The sequence below is a fragment of the Lytechinus variegatus genome, chromosome 4 (assembly GCF_018143015.1).
Source record: "Lytechinus variegatus isolate NC3 chromosome 4, Lvar_3.0, whole genome shotgun sequence".
Lineage (NCBI taxonomy): Eukaryota > Metazoa > Echinodermata > Echinoidea > Temnopleuroida > Toxopneustidae > Lytechinus > Lytechinus variegatus.
The window spans coordinates 53800747-53818529 of record NC_054743.1 but is presented as its reverse complement, the minus strand read 5'-3'; the positions used below and the strand labels follow the sequence as shown (position 1 = coordinate 53818529).

Genomic DNA, 17783 nt, shown 5'->3' with positions numbered 1-17783 from the left:
CAGGATCTAAAAATCTTATTTTGAATATAGAACTATACCCCTTTTCAGCAAGCTTGACTATTCTGTTTATTAAAGATTAGAATAAAGACAGGCAGGGTGTGAGTGGCGATGCAAGGCTGGATGCATTTTGTGTTTGTGTGGGGGGGGGGGGGGGGCTCAGGCCAATATTTTTATGTTTTTTTTTAAAGTCTTCACAATCTGGACAAGATACATACAGGTTTTCATACCCCCTGCCCCTTCTTTCAGGCTTCTCCCAGCGCATGAGAACCGTGCAAGTCATTGCAAGCAGTTTTGCATCTACTTAGCAAATTGTTTTTTGTAATTGAATTGTCCAATTTTTTTATTATTTTTTTATATTTGATTTTATAATTTAAAAAAAAAATCAAATTTTATTTTTCAATTTTTTGTTTTTTTAATAGTTTTTATTTTATTTATATAGACCTATTTATTTATTTCATTTGATTTCAAAAAATTGTTTAGTCATCTCACCCATTTTTGCATAAATTTTAGCGTAATTTAGTATTTTTTTCTGCTCCATGTTGTTATTTCATTTGGCATAATTTTAGCATAATTTTGCGGTCCTCCCTAGCATAATTTCATTTTGAGCGCTGGCCACACTGGTGTGGTTGTTGGTGAAATTATCCCGCGATCGCAAATTTGCTGGACAAACTACAAAATGATTAGAATTTTAAATTTAGTCGTTGCAATTTCTGCTATGGTAGCAGCTGAGGAGGCTTGCCACAGTTTTGCAGGAGGCCATGTTTATCCTGGCGAGACCCCTCGCTCTTCGGCTCATGCAGTACATTGGAGTAAAGTTCAGAGTAAGTTTTCTTTCCAGCTGTCGACGAAGAGCTCGCGCAAGCTTCCCAATGTTGTTATATCGGCCCGGGGAGCTCCCCCGGCCCGCCGAAGTCAGGGGCCGGAGCTGAGGTAACTTGAGGACGCAATGATGATGATTTTTAAAATAATCATAATATTTATTCTTCATCATTGGCGTCTTGACACTCTTCCCATAGTCGCATAAGAGAATGACATAAACAAAGATGGATTCCCTTGCCTTGGAAATCCATCTTTGTCTTGAAAAAAAAAATCACAATGACACAAGTTGAACTTAAGTTTATTTCAATTTTCATTGAATTGATTTTTACACCTTCCTACGCCTATTCTTCTTCTTCTTCCTGTAAAGTACAGACTGCCGTTGGCATATTATCGTACTTGTGCTTGTCAAGTGCCCAGATGAATAGTGCAAGTAAAAATCTCTACAAAACTATGTGCGGCTAAAAACAGAAGAGGTCTTAACGAAGCCTCCTTTGCTGCACCTCCTGCTTGAAAGACGCAAGGGAGGTGCTGTGAACTATCTTTGCTGGGAGTGAGTTCCATATTCTGATAGCATCAGGAAAGAATGTCTTTTGATATACTTGTGTTCTGGCATATGGAATTTGGAATTTATCAGGATTTCCACGTGTACATGGACCAGTTGATGGAATAAAGTGGTCATCCGGGATGTCAATAAGCTTATTGATGATGCAGTAGACCATGCTAGCTCGCTGTTAGCTGTTGTGCCCTTCTTTCCTGAAGAGTAGCCCACTGGAGTTGCTTTAGCATATCTGATACACTGCTGGTACGTCGAAAGTCTCCTAAAGCAAAGCGGGCGTAACGGCGTTGTACCATTTCCAGTTTTGAGATGTTCCTCTGGGTAAATGGGTCCCACACCACAGCAGCATACTCCAGTACTGGAAGGACAAGTGCTTTGTAGCACAACACTTTCGTCTTGAGAGGACAGTCTCTGATATTTCTCTGCAGGAAGCTGCTGACTGAGTTGGCAGACTTAGTTGTTTTGTCTACATGGTGATTCCACTTAAGGTTATCCTGGAAGTTTACACCAAGGTATTTTGCTTTATCAGTCTCCACCAGGGGTATTCCATGAATGCAATATGGTGTAGGAAGTAGGTATTGTGTAGGAAGGTTTTAAAAATTATATATTATTAAGGTTTCCTACCTTATTGATGCCGTGTAGACCCCTCAATCCACATGTAAACAACGGAATTTAACGTCGACCCTTGAACCGCTTACGACGTTCCGTACTTTCCGGCTAGCAATGCCGTTTCAATGAATAATTTTTAGAAAAAAATGTTATTTTAAAATTGTTTAAATTTATCACGTAATTAGATTTAGATTTATTTATTTTCCACAATCTGATGAAAATACAGGTACAATAGCATAAAAAACATTAAAAATACATTCAAACATGAATACAAAAGAGTACATTATTAAAACAGAAAGTGGTGGGATTAACAGGCCTCAAGACCTTTCAGAGGTCAATCCCTATAACACAAAAGATCTACCAAAAATGAAAACCAAGGGGGGGGGGGGGGAGAAACGGATAAGGCAAATCAATATGAGTTCAGAAGAAAATTTCTGAATGTTCGTTTAAAGGTTGAAAAACTTTGGCAAGATTTCAGGCTACTAGGTAGGCTATTCCATATATTCGGTCCTGAATATTTAACAGTTGATCGAGAAAAATTATATTTGAAATTTGGTACATACAAGTTATTGTTCTGTCGCATATCATATACATATTTTTTCTTAATTAAACAATTTCCTAAAAAGTTTGGCAAGGAGTTATGGACTTATTTATACATAAATATACATGTAGAAAATTTGTGAATATCATAGATTTTCAGTAATTGTTTTTCTTTAAACAAAGGATTTGAGTGAGTGTAGGGCTTAGAGTTTGTAATTATCCGTATTGCATGCTTTGAAGAACAGAAATTCGATTTAAAAGATACTTTGCACAATTTCCCCATACAATGTTGCAATGAATAAGGTGAGGAAAGATCATAGAAAAATATAATTTTAAAAGAATATGATTTGGTACAATACATACCCTACTGATTTCACCAATTGCCCTTGATATTTTACAACATATTTCATTTACATGGTAATTCCAAATAAGATGATTATTTAAAGTTACTCCCCAAAATTTAGCGGTATAATTTACAACTGGAATATTAGAACCATCAGTCTTTATATAAATAGAATTAGTATCAATAAGCGTATTCCTTGTGTGGAATACCATGCACGATGTTTTGTCAGTATTTAGTTTCAGCTTGTTAGCTAAAAACCACTAGCCTATCTTACGCAATTCCCCATTTAGTATTGCACAGACATTCTGTATATCGTTTCCAGTTATACAAAAATTACTATCATCTGCATATAATACGGAATCTAATATATTACTGATAAAATGTAAGTCATTTATATACATAATAAAGAGTAGAGGACCTAAAATAGATCCCTGAGGAACACCAATATTAATGTTTTGTATAGGGGATGAATAATTATTTAAATGTACATACTGTCTGCAATTGTAAAGATAACTTTTAAACCAATCTAAAGCAAGACCTATAATACCCTATTATTTCATTTTCTCTATAAGAATGTCATGATTTATACAATCAAAAGCTTTTGATAAGTCTAAGAAGATCCCAATGACAAATTGCTTATTTTCAAATGCATTTGCTATTTTGTCACAAAAATCAATTAATGCCAAATAGGTAGAATAATTGAAATTTCAGATAGGATCTAAATTGGTCTGTAGTTAGATAGTACAGATATATCCCCTTTTTTATGTATGGGTACACATTTAGCTAATTTTAGGGACCTAGGGAAAACTCCCTTTTCTATTGACAAATTAAAAATACTACACAAAGGTGTGACCAAAAAATAAATAGCTTTTTTAAAAACTTTACAATCAATGCCATCATAACCAGGGCTTTTGTTTGGCTGAAGTTTAGACACAATTTTAATTATTTCACTAGGTTGTATGCGGCTAAGGAAAAATGAATTAAACAAATTTTGGGGTGGCAAGAAATGATCATAAGTACAGCAAGATTGTGGCAAGTTATTAGGTCTAGTCCGATAGTTGTAAAATAATTATTGAATAAATTTGCAATTTCTTTGCAATCAGATATATGTTTCTGCCAAGATGATTAATAGTCATACTGTTGCCGTTTTTATTCAACAGATCATTGATTATGTCCCATGTTCTGATATTATTCTGTACATTATAAAACAGGTTTTATTATACAATTGTTTGCTCTGCCCTATTCCACTAGTTACTTTATTTCTATATTTATTAGGTGATCTGTCAATCGACAGATCAACTATTAATTTCGTAAGAATTTTCTTTTTTCTTTATTATTTATTTCTTAATTTTTATTTTTCCACCCTTTTCTTGTTACCGTAAAATCTCCAAATCTGCATCATCAATTATCTTCAAAATATCATCAGATATGGGGACTTATCATGTCATGTGAACGAAACAAGTTCAAGGTCAAAAGGTCATCATGACGTCATCTAGACGCCATTTTGTAAATTCACATTATCAATCATATCTCCATTATCAATTATCAAAAATTAATCATATTTACATCACATTAACTTCAGGTCAAGGGTCAACTGTCCATGTCATCAAAGGTCATGTAAAGGTCACGACGTGCGCGTACGCGCGCGTCAAAATTTTAAAATGCTCAAAATCGCTTTTTGACCAAAACAGAGTACGTTTCAGGTGATTTTAAGCATTTCAAAAATTTGCGCGCGCGCACGGTTACGCGCGCGTTCTCGCGCGTAACGGCACTATACAACATAGGATTGCCATGTTTTTCATATCAATGCACCGATAATAAAATTCTGAACAATTTGATACCTTGATCAACCTACGACGGGCAATAACGGAATTAGCCTTCATCAAAGTTTACAGCACGCGCGCGCGCGCGCACTAACCATAGACAATATATGTGCAAAAACATACAAAATTCATTATAGCTCTTCAGGTAGTCCGTTGACCCCCAATTTTTTTTTCATATTCGAATAGAGTATGGATGGGAGATATGATTTCATGTCACATTTGACCCGAAATTTTATCATGACGTCATCAAAATGGCGTCGGAACTCAAAATTCCCATTTTGCTACTTATGACGTCATCATAATTATGCAAATTTGACTTTAACTCTGTAAATATTGGTCAATTTTCGCTCAGTTTTCAATATGTTGTAGCTGAGGACATACTCTTTCTAATTTGATGCCTTTATTCACTTTTAAAGGAATGAATCATCCTGAAAAATGGCAAGTTATAGAGGCATGTCATTTTCGCTCATTTTGTGTGCAATCTCTATGGGAAATGACTTTTTCTCAAAACTGGATTTTACATTCCTCTATTTCGCGAGCCATATCTCCATTTCTATTGGTTGGTTTTCTCTGAGCTTGAAGTATGTTGTAGCTGAGATTGTAAGCTATCGTAAGTGTGGTCTTTGTTTTCCGATCAGATGCCGGGATCATGCCCGTATTTCACTTGCAAAATTGGATTTGAGATCCTCTTAATTTGCTTGTGTAGAAAGTCTATGGGATACAGTGCAGCTCAATTGGTAAGGCACCAGACTTGCATCCTTAGGGTCGAGGGTTCGAACCCAAAAGTGGACATAATTTTTTTTCTTTTCAACTTTTCGCAAATGTTCCTTAATCACCATTACAAGGTATATTAGTTCAAATATCGCACAATAAAGTAGGTTAAAATCGTTTTTAATAGGCCTATAACATGTACAATGTGTATCGCCTACACCTACATGTATTTCACATATTCTCATTTCCCTCTTTTCAAGAGTATTCAACATGTTCTTTTCGTAATAAAAGTTTAGTTTTCAAGATGAGGATCGTATTGATCTCAATTAACATGGTGATTGTATTCATGATCATGAAAATCAGAGACAGATCACCTAATTCGTCCTCATGACGAATTAAAATTCTAGTTATAAGTTATTTTTCTACGTTCAGTTGGATTCTTTATATATTTTTGATACAGGATATTTTTCTTCCTACACATCTTTAGATCATTGTTAAATCAAGGGTTTTTCTTAAATTGTCGGTCTGACTTCGCTTTGAAGAGAAAACATTGATCATATAAAGTGGCTAATTTGTTCATAAAAATATCAAATCTGCAATCAACATCTGTGATATCATATACATGTACCTGTACATCATTCCAGTTAGTACACTGTAAAACACTAAGAAAGTCAGTAACATTTTCATTATTCAGAACACGTTTATAATACTTAGGATAAGAGTATGAAACATTGTCACAATTAATAATTGTGAAAACACTAAGATGATCACTGACATCATTAACAAGGATTCCAGTTTTTAAGACACTGTCCAAATTATTTGTGAATATGTTATCAATAAGAGTCGCTGAAGTTTGTGTTATTCTTGTTGGGTTTAAAATCAAAGGTATACAAGAGTAAGTTACTAAAAGGTCAACAAAATGTTGTACTTGATGGGAACTGGACATTAAAAGATCAATGTTAAAATCACCTATAAAAAAACATTGCTTATTTTCTCTACTTATTTATAATCACGTAATAAATTTTAGTATTTGTGAAATAATAATTTTTATCTAAAATTGTTCGTCGAAACGGCATTGCTAGCTGGAAGTACGTAATAAGCGGTTCAAGGGTCGACGCATTGTTTGTATTTCCGTTGTTTACATATGGATCGAGGGTCTACGCGTCATCAGTTGAGTAATAAACCATAATTTTTTCACATTTTGTGTAATGATTTTTGAAACCTTTCTATGCATTAGGCGTAGCAAGGTGTAAAAATCAATAAAATACATGAACTTCAAGTGATTTTTGTTTCAAAAGATGGATTTCCCTAGGAAATCCATCTTTGTTTATGTCATTCTCTTATGCGACTATGGGAAGAGTGTCAAGACGTCAATGATGAAGAAGTATATTTCATTATTTTAAAAGTCATCGTCATCGCGTCCTCGAGACTTGAGCTGAGGGTCAAGAATTGTGATGCCCGAGGCTGAGCTGTGCTGTGCCTGGCTTCACAGGCAACCAATGCATCGAACGAAGTTGTACAATATGGAACGAAAGTTTCCAGTTGGATCTACATCTTTAATTTTAGTCAAGGTCACATTTCATAAGTTGGGTATGCAAAAAGGGTGGCGGATGAACATTTTTCCACACGGTGGTACTACCGGTACTTAGGTCTTAGCCTTGTCCTTGACCACTCATTCAATGAACAAGGTTATGACTTGAGGACTCCATGACCATGATGATATTTTTTAATATTTTGACATATACTGCTTCATCATGGAGCCTCGAACCGCCTCCCATCAGCGAGACCTCCACACCCGGATGGATTTCCCTAGGAAATCCATATTTACAGGGTGAAATCGGTTTATAAGTGTGAATTTTATTGATATTTGAACCTTCAAACGCCTTTGTATGAATAAAAATTATTTCACTATGCTGTCTGTGAATGGCAAAAATGAGAGGTTTCTTACCAGACCGATCTTGTCTCTCCGTTTGTCAACAAAGCAAATACAATAGGTCTGACCCTTGAACCGCTTCGTTATGACGTACCTTTGATTAGCGATGTTACAAATTTTTTTTTAAACAAGTGCACACCAAGTTATTTGTAATGCGTATAGCATTTTCATTGATTTGAATTCAGGATAAAAGAGCATTGTTTATGAAATGCCTTGCTCACGGGCATAGGTGCTAGGGATTGAACCCTGAACTTTCCTTGTCTAGCCAAGCATCTTAGGCCACTTGGTCACGTCACCTCCACACCATGGCAGATTTTTTCTGATAGATCGAACATGTGCGATCTCGGCGGCAATATTTCCGGCGAAAATCACTTCCCCCTTCAGTCTTTTGGAGTCCAAAATTAGCAAGGGTCATTAGAATATTTGAAGTCAAAATCATGGATTTTACCCCTGGAATTTTTTTTTGAGCAGCAACATGGGTCTACTGTGTGTGCAATTCAATAGAACTGGCATGCATGCAAGTCCCCCGCCAGTGCAGGTCCTTGTAGTTGTGGGAGGGAGTTACAAATGTAAAGTCATTTTTGTTAGATATTTGGAACCGTCTGATATTTGGGCACTTTAGGGGAGATCGGGGTTAGTTTGGATTGGAACTTGGGGTAAGTTGAAACATTGTAATTATCTTTAATGCCTATAAAATAAATTGATGCAATATTGCCCTCAATTTATTGCTATTAATAATACCACACTGTTGTATTATTTTTATAAAAATTTATCACTTGAAAATTTTATGCAATTTATTTATTTCACATTACATTATTAGTTGCATGTGACATCATACAATCAACATTTTAACATCACTAACTCTGTTTATTCTTTGATACAGCTTTGCTTAGTCTTTTCCAATAGGTTCCTTTTGTTTTTATGCTCATGATAACCAACTTTCTGTCAGGAACTACTTCCCCTTGAAGAAGTTGTGCAGAAAAATTTATGGATTATTTTTGTTGTCTTGTTAGATTCAGTCTGAAGGAATGTGAGAAGCATATTTTCGATTGATTTTGAAGATATTTGTTCGAATTATTTCATTTATAATTTGCAATTGCAATCTACCCTTCACGTTGTTCTTTTGTTCTGCAGTATCTAAACCGGCTCCAGTCTTTGAAGGAACGGCAGTGGTTGATGGAGAATTCAAAGCCATGAAACTCTCGGACTTTGTTGGAAAATACCTTGTTCTGGTCTTTTACCCACTTGACTTGTAAGTCTTGATTTGACAATTTGTAAATTCATTGATGAATATGGTGATAACTTGTTGTACATGTACCTGTAAAGTACCATTAATCAAGCATACTCCATATTTTTAAACCACAATTTTGTGTTGCTTCAAACTCCCAATCATTGGCGGTAATTAGGGACCTATGATAAAATTAAAGAACAGGTTGGATATAGCCTAATTGGTGAAATTCAACAGAAATTTAGCTTAATTCAGATAAATATTTATTTTTAGTATATTTTCATTGATTGCGGTTTATTTTAAGTGGTAATGAGCCGTATCATAAATTTAAAGAACAGGTTGGATGTAGCCTAATTGGTGAAATTCAACAGAAATTTAGCTTAATTCAGATAAACGTTTATTTTTAGTCTATTTTCATCGATTGCGGTTTATTTTAAGTGGTAATGAGCCCTATCATAAATTCAAAGAACAGGTTGGATATATAGCCTAATTGGTGAAATTCAACAGAAATTTAGCTTAATTCAGATAAACATTTATTTTTAGTATATTTTCATCGATTGCGGTTTATTTTAAGTGGTAATGAGACCTATGGTTTAAATTCAGGAATTAACTAGGGTCAAAACAGTATTTGTCTCATAGAGATTTTGACCTCAAGGTCAAAGAGAGTGCGAGAGATCAAGACGGGAAGAGACAGAAATATTAGGTCAGTCGGGTTACAGTGATGGAGTATGCTCTCCTGTTCCCTGGTCGCCAAATGATGTATATGTGTTGGGTAAAAGGATTGCATTTGTATGACATCAGGGGAGTGTTTCACAAATATTTAAATATGACTTAGGGAGTGTTGCAAGAAAATTGCAAATATTCTGTAGCAATTTGACAACTGATAGATCAACGTTAGCTCCTGAAGATTAAACTTCTTGTTTTAAGGAGCAGATTAGCAATCAATCACTAATTTGCATATGATTGATTTAGGGACCAAAAATAGACTTGCAATTGATTAAAGTTTCTTGCAACACCCCATTAGAGTCGCACTTAAATGCCTAGTTGCGTGGGTTATAAAAGACATTACTGCATTGGTCAGATCATGGCAAGTGGATGCCCATTACTGTGTATTCATCAATAAGATTGCACGTTGCATATCATGCACGCGTTGGCATTTAAGTGCGACTTAAGTCATACTTCATTCTTTGTGAAACACCCCCCTCATTTATGTCGCTTTATATATTGAAATTTGATTTTGCATATTTTATGAACGTGTTCATAGTGCAAAATTAATAATGAATACATGAATGCATGTATTAAGAAATAAATGAGTACAAAGTATGTATGGCTTTTGTTGCCGTTTACCTCCCTTGCAGTACTTTTGTTTGCCCAACCGAAATCATCGCCTTCAGTGACAGAGTTGAGGAATTCAGAGCAATAAACACTGAAGTGGTTGCTATCTCGGTCGATTCTCAGTTCACCCATCTTGCATGGTGAGTCTCCCTTCTATTGCTCAGAATAAAAGGGGAACTTCATCCCAACAAAAAGTTTATTGTAAAAATAGCAGATTTAAAAAAAATTTTTTTGAAGATTTGAGAAAAATCCATCAAAGAATAAACAAGTTATTAGAATTTTAATTATTTGATTTGTGACGTCATAAAGCATCCCTACATATCATAGAAAAAAAAATCAGTGAAATGTCACTTTCTCAGAAAATTGAAATTTTTTTGCTGTACCTTCATTATATCAATAGACAAATCATTTCACACCCATTCTAAACAGAAAACAAGAATAATTTGTCATGAACCATTACATAGAATTTGGGGCAGCTGCTCATTTATGACGTCACAGATGCAAAACTTAAAATTCAAAGTACGTAATCTTTAATGGATTTTCTTCAACCCTTCAATATGTTTTACTATTTTCTGCAATTTTAACAACAAACTTTTCTTCAGGGTGAACTTCCCCTTTAAATATTCAGGACCGAGTATATGGTATAGCCTTCCTAGTAGCCTGAAATCCTGCCAAAGTTTTTCGACCTTTTAACGAACATTCAGAAATTTTCTTCTGAACTCATATTGATTTGCCTTATCCGTTCCTCCCCCCCCCCTTGGTTTTCATTTTGGTAGATCTTTTGTGTTATAGGGATTGACCTTTGAAAGGTCTTGAGGCCTATTGTTAATCCCACCGCTAATATCTACTTTATTCATAATGTACTCTTTTGTATTCATGTTTGAATGTATTTTGAATGTATTTTTAATGTTTTTTATGCAATTGTACCTGTTATTGTTATTGGTCCTCTGGTTACTGGCTAAAACCTTTCATGCTTTCTAAGCATTCGCTTTAAAAGTCACCACCATATACCACCTCATCAATATATCACTTGGTCTGTAGGTAGTTGGTCTACTCAGTTAGATACCACATTGGCTTAACCCATTTGGTCTTTTATCAACTTGGTCTCAATACCATTTGGTCTAAAATACACTTTAAAAAAATTAATGTTGCACAGCATTCTGAAGAAGTTCTCCTAATTTTGCTGAACATAAACTATTGTATTCATTAAAAAAATAATTTTGAAGCCTGTGAGTTGAAGTATGAATTCTTTTACAAAGAAAAAAAAATAGGCAAATGATGATTTACTGCTCAGCATGCAGCCCCCACTTCTCATATTGACATCAATTACTATTATGAACTCTCCTACATTGTTTGAAAGATATAGCACACTTTGATTTAAAACTTGTTGATTTGCAGCCCTTCTTTTCTCATTTTATTATACAAAATCTTGATTGTTCGAATAATGATATTATGATAAAAAACATTTATGTCTCATCTATATTTTGCAAACTATTGGGTACCCTATCATTATTACCAGGACTTGCTGAAGGAAAACATGCCATGGGGCTGGGATTCGAACCCATGACCCTCTGATTGAAAGAGTCAGAACCACTAGACCACGATGCCTGCATGCTAGATTACAACACAAGGAATTTGGTCTTGAAAGCTATTTGTGTTTCGTGTATTTGGGATGGATCCTGGATTTAACAGAAGGGGGAAGTGCAAACGTTCCTGAAAAGCAAAAATAAAGGCTGGTTTGTGATAAACAGCTATCAAGAAAATTCTTGATTACATTCTGTGAAGTGTTCCTTATATATAGGAATATTCCTATATTAGGGATAGCATTGTTAACCCAAAAGTTGGTATTTCGTTAAAAAGAAATTATGTAATGAAGAGAAATATTGAGAATACTCTTATTTCTGGAAATTCTTGGTAACTATTCCTATTTCTTGGCTGTCAGGGTCGGCAGATTTGTGATTTTGATGATCTTGGTGATTGGTTTGCAGGATAAACACACCAAGAACGCAAGGGGGCCTGGGACCTATCAAGCTACCGATCCTGTCAGACCTCACCCATCAGATTTCTAAAGATTACGGAGTTCTTCTGGAGGATTTGGGACATACGCTGAGGTGAGATTGTGATTTGGGGAGTGGAGGATACGTTTAAGGCATATGTTTACATTTCAAAGCTCCCATTTATAAAAAAGAGTATGATTTTAGAGTTCCATTTATTGCAACTCTTCTGCAACAACCAGGCCATAAAAATTGGTGATACGACATTTGCTCTTGTGACATTTGCTCATCCATTCTTTGCTCCCGTCTTTAATATCTGAGAGTGCATAGTGTTAGAGTTAAGATTGTAATAGAGATTTTAGTCCAGAATGATGTAAAGGTAATGATTAGGATTGATTTTAATAGTTTTGGAGGTTAGATTTTATCCTGGGCTTAATGAGCAGATTTTCTATTGGAGCAATTGTTGCTGGAACAAGTGTCATTGAACCTAAAAGATTAATTAACCTTACATGCGTTTGGGTAGGATGAGCATGGTTTTCAAAGTTTCAGTCCATCTTTAAACCCAAGTCCAGAATATGGACCAATGTAGCAGAGCCCTGGGAATGATTTTTTTTTGCTGGAGGTGCTGAAGTAAATTTGACAAGCAAAGAAGAAAAAAAAAGAGGGTTTCACTACAAAATGAAGGTAGTTCTGGTCCCAAAAATTTTGACAAGCAAAAAAAAAGCATTTCAACACAAAATGTTGGTCATTTTCCATACATTTCTCCAACTTGACACACAAGAATTCTAGGGGTGCTGCCTTTGGTAAACAAACACCCCCGGCACCCCTGCTTCCGGGGGCCATGCAATAAAGTAATTGGAACTTTTTCTTCCATTGTTTCTCAGAGGCTTGTTTATCATCGATGATAAAGGTGTATTGCGTCAAATCACCATGAATGATCTCCCCGTTGGTCGATCGGTAGATGAAACGCTGCGATTGGTTCAAGCATTCCAGTATACAGATAAACACGGCGAGGTGTGCCCAGCAGGGTGGAAGCCAGGCAGCGATACGGTAGGTTCTTTTCCTCCTTATTTTCCTTCTTCTTTTCCTTCTTCTTTTCACCTTCTTCGTCATTATCTTCTCCTTTCTGTGGCCGACCATTCCTCGTTCTCCCTTTCCTTCCTCCTCTTCCTCTCCTTTTCTCATCATTTTATGCCCCCCACAGACGAAGTCCCGAGGGGGCATTAAGCGTTGCCCCTTTTCGTCCCACCGTCCCCCCACTTGGTTTCTGCGCAATACCTCGAAAAATATTTAATATATTTTTTAAAAATTTGGTGCATCGGTAGATGACACCAAATTACAGGCTAAGTTCGAATTCGGAGTCCGCAGGTCAAAGGTCACAGCTCATGAAATATGTGAGTTGGTTTCCACATGATCACTTATGAAATATTCACCGGATTTAAACAAATTTGGGTGTGTAGGTAGACGACAACAAAATACAGGCCAAGTTCGAATTCGGAGTCCACAGGTCAAAGGTCATAGCTCATTATACAGTGCGTCCCCCCAAAAAAACGAAACTGAGATTTAGGGATGATTTATCATAACTTAATCGTAAATACAATGTACAAATGACCTACCAATGTAAAGCTTAGAATCTCCTCTTTCATCTAAAATTGCTTCGATTATTCTCATTTTTGCATGAGTGAGCAAAAACAATTTGAAGGATACCAAAAACTCATTTGGCGGGGTATCTGAATTTCAAAAAGAAAATCATATGCCTAAGAAGTTCAATATCTGCTCTTTTGTTTGATACCTTAACCCTCAAAAGACTGGGGGGGCTGATTTAGCCCCCCCCTCGACATTTTTCGCGATAAATCCGCTGCGCAAATTTTTTTGACCGCGTCGCTCGCTGACTTTTTACTTTCAAGTTTTGCGCAACTTTTGAGACCAAAATTGTGACCCCCGGGTACGCGGTTCCAAAATAACGCAACATTTCGTAAGTGCATGCAGACCCAAAATTACTAAAAAACGTGAATTTGTGTACAAATCCAATGCAAATAGTGTTCTTAGCCAAAGTTCATAAATGTATCATTATTTTTCCTTTTACTGCTCAAAATCAATTAATTTTATCTTGTTTATGGTCAAAATAAAGTCCCCGACAATTTCCATTGAAAAAACAATAAAAAACAAAAAGTCGAAAAACAAAGAAATACATAAGAAATTTAGAAAACAATAGAATACATAAGAAAATAAATTTGATTTTGAATTTTTTTTAAAATCAATTTGATCAAATGCCTATCTAGAGTATGTGAAACAAAAATTAGCATTTCAGGGGCATTATTTTATTACTTAGAGCAAACTTATGATTTTACGCATAAATTAGCATAATTAATGAGACATGAGATTTTTTGCCAAATTTGATGTTATAGTTTTGTAGATAATGCCATGGGTAACGCGTGTGTCGTGATCGCGCGATCAACAGCCGAGATCCTAAGGGGGGGGCTGAATCAGCCCCCCCCCCAGTCTTTTCAGGCGTCGAAATAGCCCAGTCTATTTAGGGTTAATGACAGAAAATGGTCAAGAAATAAAAAAGTTCTGTTCCCTCGAAACAATGCTTGTATTTCCATAATTTCATTAAATAAACGTGTTTTCACCAGTTTCCCAGAGAAGCTATCGCACAGTTAACAAAAAACTGAATGCATGATTGATCGTCGACAAAACGGTGTGTCGAGTGAGTCTGGACGCTAGCCTATAAAACTTCTTCATTTTTTAAAATTATTTAAATTCAAGACTTATTTGAAATATCCAGAACTTATTTGTTATTTATCGACAATTTTTTGTAATTGAGGTATTAAATTAAACAGCAGATATAGAACTTTAAAAAAATGTGGGTTTCTATTTGAAACCAAGATACAGCCTGCCAAGTGACTTTTTGATATCCCCTCTTCAAATTGTTTTTGCTCACTCATACGTGAATGAGAAATAATCTAAGTAATTTCAGATGAAAGACGAGATTCCAAGCTTTAAAATGGTAGGTCATATGTCTATTTTATTTTATGATTAAGTTATAATAAATAATCGATAAATCATGTCGTCTCATCCTTTGTGTTTTCTTCTCCTTTTATCATTTTCACCTTCCTCTTCACATCCTTCTTCATCAAAACACCTCTGTAAATTTAGTCATTACTGCTCTAAATATTTATTAAATTTCATGTGTTTGGTATCTTGTAAGAAAGAAGAGTCATCCTTTTGTGTGTGTTCTCTCAATTTAAGGTTTTACAAAAACAAATATTTTGCTAATTATAAGCCAACCAATTCATACATGACTTTTGATTATATTTTTTTTGTTATCTCTTTCAGATTATTCCCAACCCAGCTGATAAACTGAAATACTTTGCCAAGCAACAAAATGGAGGTTCATAGTCCTTTATCTCGTCGTCTTGTCAACAACCCAACAAATTTTCTCAGATTTCTTTTGTTCGATCCCTTCACAAAAATTGGATTCTTCAGTAGTAAATAGGATTTCGAAGTGGCTTTCCCAAATTACCCATTGTTTTCTTTTTGAAGAAATTGAATTGGTAGGGAAAGTGCATTGACTGATTTGACATCCTGCAGAAATCTGTGCAAATGGTCTCTCGGGGTGGGTGCAAGGAAATATTTGCAATCAATTAGCAAATATCTGTTGCAACTTTACAATTTATCGAACAATGTAGCTGCAGAAAATCAGTTTAAACTCCTTATTTGAAGAAAATATCTCCTTTTTTACCCTTTTTTTTGCTCCCTCCCCATCGCCACAAAACTAAACATCATGGCTGATGTAAAAGTTTTTTTTAATCGAACAGTTTGATAAACCATTGTCATTAACATCATTAATTAGCGCATTGAGACGAAATTGGGGGCAGAGTTTGTTTACAATTCCTGTTTTAAATTTGCGAGCAAATCTGATTATTCTTAACGATGGGGTATGTATGATAAATATCAGTAATTGGCCCAAGATGTTTTGATGAATAATTTGTTGAAAAATACAGTACAAAGATTCATCATCACCAATGTTTTTAAAATTCTATTTATAATTATTATTTTTATTAATTATTATTATTATTATTTTTTTTTTTGGGGGGGGGCATTAGGGCACTTTTACTCTCTAGCCCTACATCCCGTCACAATAATCACAATCAAATGCAGGAAGTGCCAAGTTATTTGCCCATTCATAAATAATTGGATTTGTCAGAGATGTTATTCAGTCCAACTTTTTCCCCTTTCTTTCCTTTGGTGACCATTTCAGAAAGGTTTACTTCGAGCTCATTTTTGCTAATTATCGGTGTCAGCCGCACAGAAACATTGTTAGCCTAACAGAAAACCGAGTCACATCTGTCGGTTTGTGAAGTCAAAACATTTATTTCAATGTGTACATATAAGTACTGCATTGTTGTAACATTAGGCATCACTGCCACATTACGGGGCCACTGTTAGCGCATCGTTAGTGCCAACAACGTTCTGTGCGGTCAGTACATAACAATACATCCTTAATTGTGTAATAAACATTGTGTCGTGTATACAATAGCTAATCACTTCTACCTCTTTGGAAGATTTAGCTTGGATATATAGAAAAAATATAGAATTCATCATTATAAATTCCCAACAAGTTTTTTTTCTCTCGTAGATTTGATATTATATTTGCGATTCTTGCATTTGACGAGTTAATGATACCTCAGTCACAATTCCCCTATGGTGGCCGTACGGCAAGTCGAAAACGGCAGTTTTAACTTTTTTTGCACCAGCTACATATAGGTGGTTTGAATTAAAATGAATGGTCGTTCTCGACTCGCCGTACGGCCGCCCCTAGGGGGAATGTGACTGTAGCAACACTTATTGTACTTTTTGGAGAAACATTTTTGCAGAATGCAATGGAATAACTTATTTGTGATTTGTAGTCGATATGTAGTGTTTACTTCTTTGTTTAGCTGTTTGCTTACCTTTTTCAGAAAAGTGAGATTAGACCATGTTTGATGAGATCAAAGGTGTAGCGTTTCACCAAGGATGTGCATGTACATGCCCAGAGTAGCGAGTCTACATTATTTATGTTAAGCCCGCCGCACACCACTTGATCCGACTATGAGTTAACCCATTGAATACTGAATTATGTCATTTCCATAGACTTTGTACAGAATGTCCGCTTCTAGTGGACAACAGGTTAAGTCCTCATCAGCTTCAAGATGCAGGCAACGATGACATCATTACAATCTGGGATTAAATTTGCTATTATTCCTACAGGGAGCGTGGTGATTAAAAGACTGGAATTTTGATTTTAGTATTTATACCTCTGTTCAGAATTATGATCCCTAAGATTTTATATGTTCTAATGTTCATATTGAATGCAATTTGCTATATCTCTGACAATCAGATTGTGCAGTGTATCATGGAGTGTGCGGCGGGCCCAAGTTTTCTAAAATTCATGTAATGTAATTTATAGATTGAAAGTCTGCATGTTCATGTATTTCTTATACTCCAGCATCTTCAAGCAATTCTAAATTGCTTTTGAATTTTCTGTCAGAATTTTGTCATTTTTGCAGCATTTTCTCTGAATTCTTGAGAATAAAATGAATTAAAACTTTCTTACCTCATCTTGACCTGTGCTCTGTGGTCGATATTCATTCTGTTTATAGAGTACTGAAGCGATGACGTCAGTTGCCATGGTGTCATGGCAGCCTGGTTCTGAACAAACGAACCGCCGAATCAAAGCGTTTTTCTCATAGGAGAAAATGGCCGTTATCGGAATTTGATTGCTTGCAACCTATTTTACAGATGAACGTCAGCTGCGACTCTGTTTAGAACCAGCCTGACACCATGGCAACATGGCACACTTCGCTACTCTATTGAAGGGCAAGTCCACCCCAGCAAAATTAGAATACA

The 17783-nt window shown here is 35.5% G+C and overlaps 1 protein-coding gene across 1 annotated transcript; it reads left to right on the top strand.

The window, feature by feature from the left end:
• Window positions 1–624: 624 nt before the first annotated feature.
• Window positions 625–17494, top strand: LOC121414331 (peroxiredoxin-4-like). Its single transcript, XM_041607471.1, has 6 exons — window positions 625–821; window positions 8469–8586; window positions 9921–10037; window positions 11886–12008; window positions 12776–12941; window positions 15231–17494. Exons 1-6 carry the CDS (start codon window positions 677–679, stop codon window positions 15291–15293), a joined length of 732 nt encoding a protein of 243 aa, XP_041463405.1. The 5' UTR covers window positions 625–676; the 3' UTR covers window positions 15294–17494.
• Window positions 17495–17783: the final 289 nt, after the last annotated feature.